The 14,102-nt window shown below is 41.5% G+C and overlaps 1 protein-coding gene across 2 annotated transcripts in view; it reads right to left on the reverse strand.

Moving 5' to 3' along the window:
• Nucleotides 1-2,247: 2,247 nt before the first annotated feature.
• Nucleotides 2,248-14,102, reverse strand: part of lhx2b (LIM homeobox 2b) — a 40,947-nt gene continuing 29,092 nt past the window's right edge. For both annotated transcript variants that reach the window (XM_061897962.1, XM_061897954.1), the window contains exon 5: nucleotides 2,248-2,840. In XM_061897962.1, coding sequence (XP_061753946.1) covers nucleotides 2,550-2,840 — 291 coding nt within the window. In that variant the 3' untranslated portion in view covers nucleotides 2,248-2,549. The remainder of the gene's footprint in view (nucleotides 2,841-14,102) is intronic.

Raw genomic sequence — 14,102 nt, forward strand, 5'->3', positions numbered from 1 at the left:
CATTATAAAGAATGTGGATATGTGTGGAGCCCTGCAACTCGTGACGTCAAGCGCACATAGATATAGCAAGATATAGCGACATTAGCTCAGATTCAGACTTGGATTTAAGCAGTTTAAGCGATTCAACAGATTACGCATGTATTGAAACGGATGGTTGGAGTGTGGAGGCAGATAGCGAAAACGAAATTGAAGAAGAAACTGAAGCTATTGAGCGAATAGCTATTGAAGCTATTCAGCGATCGCCTTCTAACCAACGATTACATCTTTTGACCACTGGAACAACTTAAATCTGTCGATTGGTAAGTGTTTGATTGGCATTAAATGTGGAAGGAGGGAAAGGCTGGATGCAAATATAGCTACAAATGTACATACAGCTAGCCTAAATAGCATGTTAGCATCAATTAGCTGGCGGTCATGCCGCGACAAAATATTTGTCCGATTAGCACATAAATCAATAACATCAACAAAACTCACCTTTGGGATTTCGTTGACTTTATTGTTGGAAATGCATCTGCTTTGATTGTCGCAGGATATCCACACGTTTCTCTGTGCCATGTCTGTCTTAGCATCGCCGGTAAAATGTGCAGACCAAACAAGGAACTTTCGCATCTTTTGAAAATGGATGGATAGATTTTATCACCATTTCTTAAAGTTTAATCTCTAAAACAGTATTTTTTATTAAACATGCAACAGCACAATGAGTGAAAAAGTTAGCTTTATACCGCCATTTATAAATACAAAGTAGTAGAGACTGTCACAGAGTTGTGTGACCAATTAATTTTATGTACATTTTTTAACCACAAAAATTCCAAAAATGTAATTTTTTGCAGATTTTCGCCATTTCCTGGTGAGAAATTTGTGGTAATAAGTCAGCTCTTACCGTAAACATGAGCGGAGCTTGTGTCGTTCCTCCTGCAGCTGTCAAAGAGGCAGCTTCGACTCTTGACTCCTCCATGGCTTCCCTCAGAGACACTGGCGGTCACCACACCCCTCCGATTTTCAGGTATGACTATATATCCATCCATTTCTACCGCTTATTCCCTTTTGGGGTCGCGGGTGGCGCTGGCGCCTATCAATCAATCAATCAATGTTTACTTATATAGCCCTAAATCACTAGTGTCTCAAAGGGCTGCACAAACCACCACGACATCCTCGGTAGGCCCACATAAGGGCAAGGAAAACTCACACCCAGTGGGACATCGGTGACAATAATGACCCAGTGGGACGTCGGTGACAATGATGACTATGAGAACCTTAGAGAGGAGGAAAGCAATGGATGTCGAGCGGGTCTAACATGATACTGTAAAAGTTCAATCCACAATGGATCCAACACAGTCGCGAGAGTCCAGTCCAAAGCGGATCCAACACAGCAGCGAGAGTCCCGTTCACAGCGGAGCCAGCAGGAAACCATCCCAAGCGGAGGCGGATCAGCATCGCAGAGATGTCCCCAGCCGATACACAGGCAAGCAGTACATGGCCACCGGATCGGACCGGACCCCCTCCACAAGGGAGAGTGGGACATAGAAGAAAAAGAAAAGAAACGGCAGATCAACTGGTCTAAAAACGGAGTCTATTTAAAGGCTAGAGTATACAAATGAGTTTTAAGGTGAGACTTAAATGCTTCTACTGAGGTGGCATCTCGAACTGTTACCGGGAGGGCATTCCAGAGTACAATTTGACGGCAGGGCCAACACAGAAAGACAGACGACATTCACAGAGTGAGATTATGTATGACTATATAATCTCACTAAAACACTAGTAAGACAATAAGCAGATAAGGGATTTTCCAGAATTATTGTAGTAAATGTGTCTAATTACATCTGCCCTTGTCTTTTTTTTTCTTCTAGTCCTTCACTCTCACTATCCTCATCCACGAATCGCTTTCTCGGTCCGAATCGCTCTTGCTGCTGGGGGCCATGATTGTAAACAATGCGAGGATGTGAGTAGCCCTACAACCCGTGACGTCACGCGCACATCGTCTGCTACTTCCGGTACAGGCAAGGCTTTTTAATTAGCGACCAAAAGTTGCAAACTTTATCGTCGATGTTCTCTACTAAATCCTTTCAGCAAAAATATGACAATATCGCGAAATGATCAAGTATGACACATAAAATGGACCTGCTATCCCTCTTTAAATAAGAAAATCTTGTTTCAGTAGGCCTTTAAGTGAAAGAACTGGACTGAGGACACATTGGCAAAAAAGACTGTCGAGTACATTGCGGTTAGTGGATATTTTCACTTTTTTAATCTCAGATTTCCCCAAAGAAAAAAGTTACAATCCATCTAACAACAACTCTTGTACAACAACATAAATACTGTGCTGGAAAAAACAATTCCAAAAGAGTAATCTTATTTTATTGTAGTCTCTTTCTGTAAACATTGAAAAATGCAAGTCGAGTCTGCTCGGTTCTCAACAAGATGACGACACTTAAACAATGAGGAGAGTTCCTTTGCGTGGGGCCAACGGTCCTCGAGCGAACAAGACGCGCACGTTCACGCGGGGAGGAGCGAACTCAGCAGGTGTGGCGGACAGGCGCTCATCGGGTGGGTCAGAAAAGGCTGGTCAGTGTGGTCTGTGACGGGCTGCGGCACTCGTGGACGTCCAGGCTGCCCGCCACCGAGCTGAGCACAGAGGTGACCGTGGGCATGCTGGGGTTGGTCAAGTCTGTCAGGGTGGTGGGCGTGCTGGAGGGGCTCATGGAGGCGTTGGAGAGCTCGGAGGCGGGGCCGGATGGCGTCCCGCCCTGTAGCGTGGAGCCGTCGGACGTCTTGTCTGCACCCGTGCTTTCTTGTCGCAGAAGATTCCTTCGGAATTTGGCCCGAGCATTCTGGAACCACACCTGTGGAAAACGCTATATTTTTAAGTACTGTCAATTATATTTCAAAGTTATTTCAATGTCCATCCACTGACTTTCCACACAGATGAGGGTCGATCTCGGTGGCTATCATTGTATCACACACACGCACACACAAACACACCTGTGGTATTTCACAAAAGTGCAATTCAATAAACAGACAATAGTGAAATTAGTGTCGACATTGGCAAGTAAACCCTCCTGAATAGTGATCAGAGGCTGGTGAGTCACCTGATTGCACTTCATAAATTTGACCTCCAGTGGGGCAAAAAAGTATTTAGTCAGCCACCGATTGTGCAAGTTCTCCCACTTAAAATGATGACAGAGGTCTGTAATTTTCATCATAGGTACACTTCAACTGTGAGAGACAGAATGTGGAAAAAAAATTCACATTGTAGGAATTTTAAAGAATTTATTTGTAAACTATGGTGGAAAATAAGTATTTGGTCAACCATTCAAAGCTCTCACTGATGGAAGGAGGTTTTGGCTCAAAATCTCACGATACATGGCCCCATTCATTCTTTCCTTAACACGGATCAATCGTCCCGTGCCCTTAGCAGAAAAACAGCCCCAAAGCATGATGTTTCCACCCCCATACTTCACAGTAGGTATGGTGTTCTTGGGATGCAACTCAGTATTCTTCTTCCTCCAAACACGACGAGTTGAGTTTATACCAAAATGGATACATGGATGATACAGCAGAGGATTGGGAGAATGTCCTGTGGTCAGATGAAACCAAAATAGAACTCTTTGGTATAAACTCAACTTTCTATCTTGTCTTTGTAGTGCATTTAATCAAATATGGGTTGAAAAGGATTTGCTGTCATGATCCACGTCTTGGATCATGGCATATTCTGGTTTTGGTTCTGTTTATCACATTCTGTCTAGTATTTGTCTTCCTCAGTTCTTTATGGCACTTCCTGGTTTTGTTTCCGTTGTCATAGTTACCCATTTAGTGTCACCTGTCTCTGCCTTGATCACGCCCTTGATTATTTATCTCCCTATATATGCCCATTCAGTCTTGGACTCTTGCTTGCTACACGCAACAGCTGACGCCGCTCTTCCAACATTGTGGTAAATCTATTTTGTATACTTGTTAGCTTATATGCTATTTTGTTTGTTTATGTCCCTAGATTCCACGCTAGCGCCCTTTGTTCTTTCTAGCTCCCAAGCTAGTTCTGTTGGTTTTTGGTTAGTGCCTTTGTGCAAGTGTTTTTGTTCTTTGTTTGTTTTCTTATATAAATAAATTCTTATCCCAACCCTCACGCTGTGTTCCATCTTCCGCTGCACCCACGAGAGAACAACTCGTCACCACAATGACACCGAGACGTCACAGAAGAGTCCAAACATGTAAAGGTTCTCTCGCCGCCGAAATAGAGGCTTTTGATGAGTTCACGGGGCAGATAGCCCAAGTGGATCTGGAAGCCCGGACGTCTCCAGGCTTCTCCCGACGCCTCTCGCCTCAATGTGGTCCCGCCTCGCCCGGCTCGCACGCGTCAGCAAGGGCGGAAGTCTAGAGGAAAGGCTTCGCCTAGCGACAGAGACACGCTAACCCCACCATCACTACCTCATGGACACAGCCAGTTCCAACCCGTCCAGGACTCACCCTACATGCCTGGTAATCCTTTTTTTTGTCCTTCCTTTCAATCCTCCGGCTGGCCTGTCAGTCACAGTTACTCGAGCATTGACGTCACTCCTCCGACGTCTCCTGAGGATAGTGGAGATGAGGAATTTTTTTTGAAACATGCACTCCCTCAGTCGTCCACAGGGGATGTAAATGAAGCCATCACACTTCTTAAGGACATTTGTTTTGAGTCCCAATATAAATCTTTATTTTCTGGAACCCCACCACATGTGACGTGGCTCCCTTCCCCAGTGACTGTTCCTTCCTCCCTGTCTACCTTTTTCTGTTCCTCCCCCCACCCACCCCTAGGGGTAGTTTTAGACCATAGAGAGCGCGTCTGGCATCCGCTTGTGGAAGGGGGGGGCTCGTGCTGGTAGCTGTGCTACGGAGGGAGCCTCTTCCTCCACAAAGACCTCCTCCACCGGTCTTTCGTCCCGCCAGGCCGCAACCTCCTGTACGTCCTCCTCCACCGGTATGCCGGTTAGCTCCTCCTAGGCCGTCTCCACCGGCACCACGGCTAGCTGTAGTTAGCCCTAGCCCTAGTCCTTGCCCAAGCCCTAGTATGAATGTTAGTCCTAGTCCTTGCCCAAGCCCTAGTATGACTGTTAGTCCAAGTCCTAGCCCAAGTCCTACCCCAACTCACAGTCACAATTCTAGCCATAGTTCGAGTCCTTGTTATAGTCTTAGTCATAGTTATAGTCTTAATCTTAGTCATAGTCCCAGTTCTAGTCATAGTACCAGTTCTAGTCAAAGACTTAGTCCTAGTCACAGTCGTAGTCCTCGTCATAGTTTGAGACTTGGTCCGAGTCCATGTCATACTTCTAGTCGAGGTCTGGATTCCACTCCAGCACCTGACTTCATGCTAGATCCCACTCCAGCACAGGACTTCATGCTGGATCCCACTCCAGCACAGGACTTGATGCTGGATCCCACTCCAGCACAGGACTTCATGCTGGATCCCACTCCAGAACGGGATGTCATGCTGGATCCCACTCCAGCACGGGACTTCATGCTGGATCCCACTCCAGCACCTGTTCTTCAGCTGAGACCAGTGCCAGCTCCTCGGCCGGCTTCCGCGCCTGACTCGTCTGCAGCTTCCAAGCCTGCCATGACGACGGCGCTGAAGCGCCCTCCTCCACGTCGGCCACGAGTGTGGCCTCTACGGGGTCGTCCTCCTCGCCTGGCGCTTCTTCCTCCACGTCGGCCATGTGTGTGGCCTCTACGAGGGCGCCCTCCAAGACTTTCACGGCAGTGGCGTTCCATCCGCCGCCGCCACATGGCTTGTCCTCGGTGGATTCGGGGACATGCAACCTGGCGACCCTCCACCGTGTCCTCCCTCCGCCCTCCCTTCATGTTTGGACTTTTTTGTGTGGGGGGTTCATGTTAAAATTTTGGGACATCTGGTATCTGTCCCTAGAGGGGGGGCTTATATCATGATCCACGTCTTGGATAATGGCATATTCTGGTTTTGGTTCTGTTTATCACATTCTGTCTAGTATTTGTCTTCCTCAGTTCTTTATGGCACTTCCTGGTTTTGTTTCCGTTGTCATAGTTACCCATTTAGCTGTCTCTGCTTTGATCACGCGCACCTGCCCTTGATTATTTATCTCCCTATATATGCCCGTCTCTGTTTGACATTCAGTCTTGGACTCTTGCTTGCTACACGCAACAGCTGACGCCGCTCTTCCAACATTATGGTAAATCTATTTTGTATACTTGTTAGCTTATATGCTATTTTGTTTGTTTATGTCCCTAGCTTCCACGCTAGCGCCCTTTGTTCTTTCTAGCTCCCAAGCTAGTTTTGTTGGTTTTTGGTTAGTGCCTTTGTGCAAGTGTTTTTGTTCTTTGTTTGTTTTATTATATAAATAAATTCATATCCCGACCCTCACGCTGTGTTCCATCTTCTACAGCACCCACGAGAGAACAACTCGTCACCACAATGCCACCAAGACGTCACATTTGCAAATCATTGTATTCTGTTTATATTTACATCCAACACAATTTCCCAACTCATATGGAAACGGGGTTTGTACATCAACAATATGATATGTCTGAATGGCTGGACAATACAGATTAAAAACTAAATCGATAGTAGATGTTTTTAATCGATTAATAATGGTTACAAGTAAGAACCGCGATTCATTAACAAATCTATTTTTTTCTCTGCTAATATATGGAAAAAATAGAATTTTTTTCTAAAATGTAGTGGGTGTGGCGTATATTTCAGTGCGCCTTACAGTCCAGAAAATGAAGTAGTTTGTTTGATTAATCAAGTAATCAGATAAAATGCATTTCTGAATTTCCCCCAGGGATCAATAAAGTACTTTTTATTCTATTCTATTCGCTTCTATTCTAAAATGTAATTGAATGTGGTGCACGGCCACAACATTTTAGTCACTACCACACCTTGAAAATAATTGGGTTTGTTTTTATTACCTGAAAACAAATAAAGTAAAAAAATATATTGTAGCCCAAATTCTGACGCTATTTTTAACTTTTACTACCAATCTTATAATAACAAACGGCACAATTCCAACAGGTTTTATCTCCCTTGCAAACACTTTCGTCTTGTGAGTCCGCGCTTACCCGGACACACAACACTTCCTCCATTCGCCGCCAACACCTTTCAGGCAAACATGAGGAAAAACTGACATCAAATCCAAATCACACAAACATAAAACATTAAAATTAGCTGCGTGTTACAGTATGAATTGATATATATATAAATATATATATATATATATATATATATATATATATATATATTCAACAAGAACAACATTAAATTGAGCTACAGCTGTATGAATAACATACAACAAATCATTTCAAACCACAACAAAGCAATTGCAAAAGGACTGCCTACCCCCAGACTAAACGACTCTGAAACCATTGAGGAATGTAACTGTCGCAAGAAAGCTGATTGCCCTCTCAACGGAGGGTGCTTACAGACATCAGTCGTTTACCAAGCAAAGGTAACACGCAAGGACATTAACACATCCGACACGTACGTAGGATTAACCGAAGGAGCGTTCAAAACAAGATGGAATAATCACAACGCCTCCTTTAGAAACCAGACTTTGCGGAATTCTACAGAACTCAGCAAACACATTTGGAACCTCAAAGACAATAATGTTGAATATTCAATAACATGGCAAATTCTTGCATCCAGCACACCTTACAACAGTGGTAATAAAAGATGCAACCTATGCTTAAAAGAGAAACTGTTTATTATATATCATCCAGATCTATCATCCCTTAACAAGCGCAGTGAAATCATTTCAACATGGAAACACCTCCTAGGCAACACATGAGCCAATCACCATGCCCCTACGCCTGCCTGTACCCACCCACTCTGTGCCCTATATAAACCATTGTATGTGAATGCTTCCATTAAAATCTCCTGATGATTGAGGGAACCCCTCATGAAACAGTTCTGTAGAGACGAAGTAGTCTTGTGATTTTTCCCACACCTACATATATATATATATATATATATATATATATATATATATATATATATATATATATATATATATATATATATATATATATATATATATATGGTTTATTATTTCCTCTCTATTGACAAGTGATGTACCGAAAACTTGACCCCCGAAAAAATACTTTGATCACTGAAAAAAAATAATAATAATAAATAAATAAATAAAACGGTGCTGCCAAAACCGGAAGTAAACAAAACACACGCCATTGTGACCACGCCCACAACCACGCTCCCCTTGCCACAAGTAGTTTTGGCAGTTTAGAGGAAACCCTGTTGCCTCAATGTGTATCTCAAAGAAAATAGTTTAAATAAAACATGTTATGCTTGCCATAGCCTGCATTCTCTTATTCTAATAAATGCTTATCAATTACATATAAATTTCACCATGTGGGCATTAATTAAAAAAAATACAAAAAAAAACACAAAACAGCTACGCACACCACGACTCTCATGTACGCTCTATTGTAACGGTCACGCGGAAACTATGACACGTTTCAGTAATCGAAGCAGTCAATATTTCATCTGTTTTTGTCAGTTGCTTTAATAAACAATTAATTAAAGCAACAGAATATAAATCAAACCTTTTTTCTAATCAAATTAATTGATTTATCATAACTGTCCTAATTGATTTAGATTTGGAATCAGGATAAAAAGGTACTTTATTAATCCTGCAGGGGAAATTAAGATTTTCAGCACAATCCCAATTCAAGAGCAGACAAACATTACAGGGAGACAGAACAGGATCGCCGACGAGTCTGCCAACTTCCAGCGCCTCATTCCTAAAGTGACGATTCAATTCAGAATCGGTTCAAATCGGATGAGATGCAGTAGATTGTATAATGCCCATACATTGTGAATGGGGAGAAAATCCCAGGAAAATCGAGAATTTTGGCAAACGGAAAACAAGTTTTGTGTTTGATATATCGGAAAAGGAGTGTGGGCGAATGGATGAAAGGTCGAAATCTGTTTAAAAAATACTGCAACATTTTCAGAAGATAGGGAATTTAATGAAAACATCTATTCATTTGAATGGGAATTTACTGTAAATGTAGGAACCGCAATTGTCCTGGATCAGGTGTCTCAAACTCAATTCACCCGGGGGCCACTGGATGCAGAGTCTGGGTGAGGCTGGGCCGCAAGAAAAGAAAATATTGTACCGTCCCGGAAGAGTTATAGTTGCAAAGGGTTCTGGGTATTTGTTTTGTCGTGTTTATGTTGCGTTACGGTGTGGATGTTCAACGGAAATGCATTTGTCATTCTTGTTTGGTGTGGTTCACAGTGTGGCGCATATTTGTAACAGTGTTAAAGTTGTTTATTCGGCCACCCTCAGTGTGACCTGTATGGCTGTTGACCGAGTATGCCTTGCATTCACTTGTGAGTGTGAAAAGCCGTAGATATTATGTAACTGGGCCGGCACGCAAAGGCAGTGCCTTTAAGGTTTATTGGCGCTCTGTACTTCTCCCTATGTCCGTGTACCACTCCGTACAGCGGCGTTTTAAAAAGTCATAAATTTTACTTTTTGAAACTGATACCGATAATTTCCGTTATTAAATTCTAAAGCATTTATCGTCCGATAATATCGGCAGTCCGATATTATCGGACATCTCTACAAATAACGGTTTGAATTGGTCCAGGTTATCGGGGACTATTACTGACGGATAGGTGTCGCGGTGTGACTGCAGCCGGACACGTAAAAAAACCCTCGTCTCCATCATTTGCCGCTTTTCCACTAACGCAGGGGTAGGCAACCCAGAATGTTGAAAGAGCCATTTTGGAGCCAAATAACACAAAGCTGTCGAGCGCCATTCATATAAAATTTGCGGGCCGCACTATCATTAGATTTTCATTTTAAGGTGGGGGCCGCAAAACAATGTCTCGCGGGCCGCAATTGGCCCGCGTGTCTGAGACCAATTTAGTGTTGCCAATCAACCGAGCCACAGGTGCATGAATGTGAGTGTGGATGTTGTCTGTCTATTAGTGTCGGCCCCGTGATAAGGTGGCGTCTTGTCCAGGCGGTACCCCGCCTTCTGCTCAAATGCAGATGAGATAGGCTCCAGCACCCCCCAAAGGGTACAAGCGGTAGGAAAGGGATGGATGGATGGATGTATGGATATAAATAGGATGCTGTTAGAATTTTTGGAATCGGTTGAAAAATGTTTGAAATGAGAATGGGTATTTCGAAATTCCTGGAATTTTGGGAAAGCCGGGAATCTGTACAAAAATTAAATAGGACTGTTTGTTGTCTCAACTAAGAGGAATGTTTTGAAGGTGGAATGGTCAAAAACGGGGGCTTCACGGTGGAAGAGGGGTTAGTGCGTCTGCCTCACAATACAAAGTAGTCAGGGTTCAATCCCAGGCTCGGGATCTTTCTGTGTGGAGTTTACATGTCCTCCCCGTGAATGCGTGGGTTCCCTCCGGGTACTCCGGCTTCCTCCCACTTCCAAAGACATGCACCTGGGGATAGGTTGATTGGCAACACTAAATTGGCCCTAGTGTGTGAATGTGAGTGTGAATGTTGTCTGTCTATCTGTGTTGGCCTTGCGATGAGGTGGCGACTTGTCCAGGGTGTACACGCCTTTAGACCGATTGTAGCTGAGGTAGGTACCAGCGCCCCCCCACGAGCCCAAAAGGAAATAAGCGGTAGAAAATGGATGTATGGATGGATGGTCAAAAACGGTTGAAAAATGTGGACTGTGTAAACTTTCCAGGAAGAGGTGAAAATAGGGCTTTGAAAAACCGGGAATTGTTTTCAACTTGATTGTCCAAGGTGAGTGGAATGTGTGGATGGTTCGAATCGGGTGAGAAATGTGGGAGTTGTGCAAGTTTTAAAATCGTCCCATTCATTTTCAATGGACAGCATGTCCTGGAAAACCGGGAATCCTGAGAAATCCGGGAAATTTTTCTAGAATTTATTTAAGGGAGCTCACGATTCCCTATTGAGCCGAACATTTTGATACTTTAACCGTTCCGATCGGATGAAAACTGTGGCCTGAGGAGCGCGCTAAACTTTTGCAGGATATAAATAATAAATAGATGATTTTTTTGTGTAGAATCTTACATGTGGGAATGCTTGGACATTCACACAATAATAATAATAATAACAACAACAATAATAATCATAAATATATAATTTTTTACATGTATATTATTATATGTGGGAATTCTTGAACATTCACATTATTATAATAATAATAACTATGTGATTTTTATTTGGTGTTAATCGTATATGTGTGAATGCTTGGACATTCACACAACAATAATAATAATAACAACAACAATACTAATCATAAATATATAATTTTTTACATGTATATTATTATATGTGGGAATTCTTGAACATTCACATTATAATAATAATAATAACTAGGTGATTTTTATTTGGTGTTAATCGTATATGTGTGAATGCTTGGACATTCACACAACAATAATAATAATAATAACTAAATACATTTTTGGTGTATAATCTTGTATGTCGGGATACATTTACACAATAATTTTTTTAAATAAAAATAATAAATATAACTTTTTTTGGTTTAAAATATTAGATGTGGGAATTCTTGGACATTCACACAATAATAATAATAACTAAATGTTTTTTTGGTGTAGGATCTTATATGTGTGAATGCTTGGACATTCACACAATAATAATAATAATAACAACAACAATAATAATCATAAATATATTACTTTTTACCTATATATTATTATATGTGGGAATTCTTGAACATTCACATTATAATATTAATAATAAGTAGGTGATTTTTTTTTTGGTGTTGATTGTATATGTGTGAATGCTTGGACATTCACACAACAATAATAATAATAATAATAATAATAAAAATAACTAAATACATTTTTGGTGTAGAATCTTATATGTGTGAATGCTTGGACATTCACACAATAATAATAATAATAATAATAACTAAATACATTTTTGGTGTAGAATCTTATATGTGTGAATGCTTGGACATTCACACAATAATAATAATAATAATAATAATAATAATACAAATAATAAATATATTATTTTTTGGTGAAGATTCTTATGCGTGAATGTTTGGAAATGTACACAATAATAATAATAATAACTAGATAAGTTTTTGGTGTAGAATCTTATATGTGGGAATACTTGCACATTCACACAATAACATTAATAACAATAATAATGATAATAATAAATAGGTGATTTTTGGTGTAGACTCTTATATGTGGCAATGCTTGGACATTCACACAATTATTACAACACCTGTGTCAAGTAAGATTCCTAGAATAAAAATGATGATTACGCCTGGGAAGTTATTGATAGCGGCGGTTAATAATAAAGCTAAACAACCACCTGCAAGGGTAATTATCTTCATAACCAAATTGTTCATTTAATTTTGCGTATTTGCCACCCCTTGCATGTGAATACTGTGTCATATCTTCCCTGTTATTCGTAAATAGAACTGACAATGCTAAGCAGGCAAGGCTTCAATGTGAGTGCGAGTCATGGAGTCCTCACGGAGCCCAGGGACAACAAGAGGGGAGGGGGGAGCGGCACATCAGCTGCAACGCTCGGCGTGAAAACTTGAAAGCATCAAAGCAAAACGACAGCTTTGTCTTCTGCAAACGTTAATTAAAACAGCGGGATGAATTTTGTCTGAGGAACACGATTGTCAAAGTGTCTTGTACCCTCGATAATATCGCAGGCTACACAACTGAGATGCGCTTTTTGTCTACTCCAATACCTGAATTAAACAGCTTCTTGTTTGATTACATTTTTAAGTTCAATTTCAAGTACAAAATGAAAACAATAAAATAACATATATACATATATATACATACATGTATATGTATATTTTTTCAGTGAAGTCTTTTGATGCATTTTAAAAGCATATTTAACATATTGTAACATTCTGTTCATATAATTATAATAATTTCAATTCTTATGTTAAATAATCTTAATAATGAATAATTCATTTTATATATTTTCCGGTTTATATTTAGTTTAGGCTTCACGGTGGCAGAGGGGTTAGTGCGTCTGCCTCACAATACGAAGTTCCTGCAGTCCTGGGTTCAAATCCAGGCTCGGGATCTTTCTGTGTGGAGTTTGCATGTTCTCCCCGTGAATGTGTGGGTTCCCTCCGGGTATTCCGGCTTCCTCCCACTTCCAAAGACATGCACCTGGGGATAGGATGATTGGCAACACTAAATAGGCCCTAGTGTGTGAATGTGAGTGTGAATGTTGTCTGTCTATCTGTGTTGGCCCTGCGATGAGGTAGCGACTTGTCCAGGGTGTACCCCGCCTTCCGCCCGATTGTAGCTGAGATAGGCGCCAGCGCCCCCCGCGACCCCAAAAGGGAATAAGCGGTAGAAAATGGATGGATGGATATTTAGTTTAGCAACTCAGGGAATACATTTTTTTGCGCACAAGAAAGGGTTGGGCCTGAAAAGTCAAATCATTTGAATGACTAGTAGTTGTTGCTTTTCTTGACCTTTTTTGGCTTTATTTTATGAAAACAACTTCATATATACAGTCAGGAAAATAAGTGTTTGAACACCCTGCTATTTTTCAAGTTCTCCCACTTAGAAATCATGGAGGGGTCTGAAATGTTCACGGTAGGTGCATGTCCACTGTATGAGAGAAAACAGAAAAAGAAAAATCCGGAAATCACAATCTATGATTTTTTAAGAATTTGTTTGTGTGATACAGCTGAAAATAAGTATTTGAACACCTGTCTATCAGGTAGAATTCTGACCCTCAAAGACCTGTTAGTCCCCCTTTAAAAGTCCTCCTCCACTCCACTGTATTATCCTGAATCAGATGCACCTGTTTGAGGTCGTTAGCTGCATAAAGACACCTGTCCACCCCATACAATCAGTAAGACCCAAACATTCAGCATGGCTAAGAGCAAAGAGCTGTCCAAAGACACCAGAGACAAACTTGTACAACTCCACAAGAATAGAAATAGCTACGGAGAAATTGCCAAGCAGCTTGGTGACAAAAGGTCCACTGTTGCAGCAATCATTAGAAAACGGAAGAAGCTAAACATGACGGTCAATCTCAATCCGAGTGGAGCCCCATACAAGATATCACCTCGTGGGGTCTCAATGATGCTAAGAAAGGTGAGGAATCAGCCCA

The sequence above is a fragment of the Nerophis ophidion genome, linkage group LG01 (genome assembly GCF_033978795.1).
Source record: "Nerophis ophidion isolate RoL-2023_Sa linkage group LG01, RoL_Noph_v1.0, whole genome shotgun sequence".
Taxonomy (NCBI): domain Eukaryota; kingdom Metazoa; phylum Chordata; class Actinopteri; order Syngnathiformes; family Syngnathidae; genus Nerophis; species Nerophis ophidion.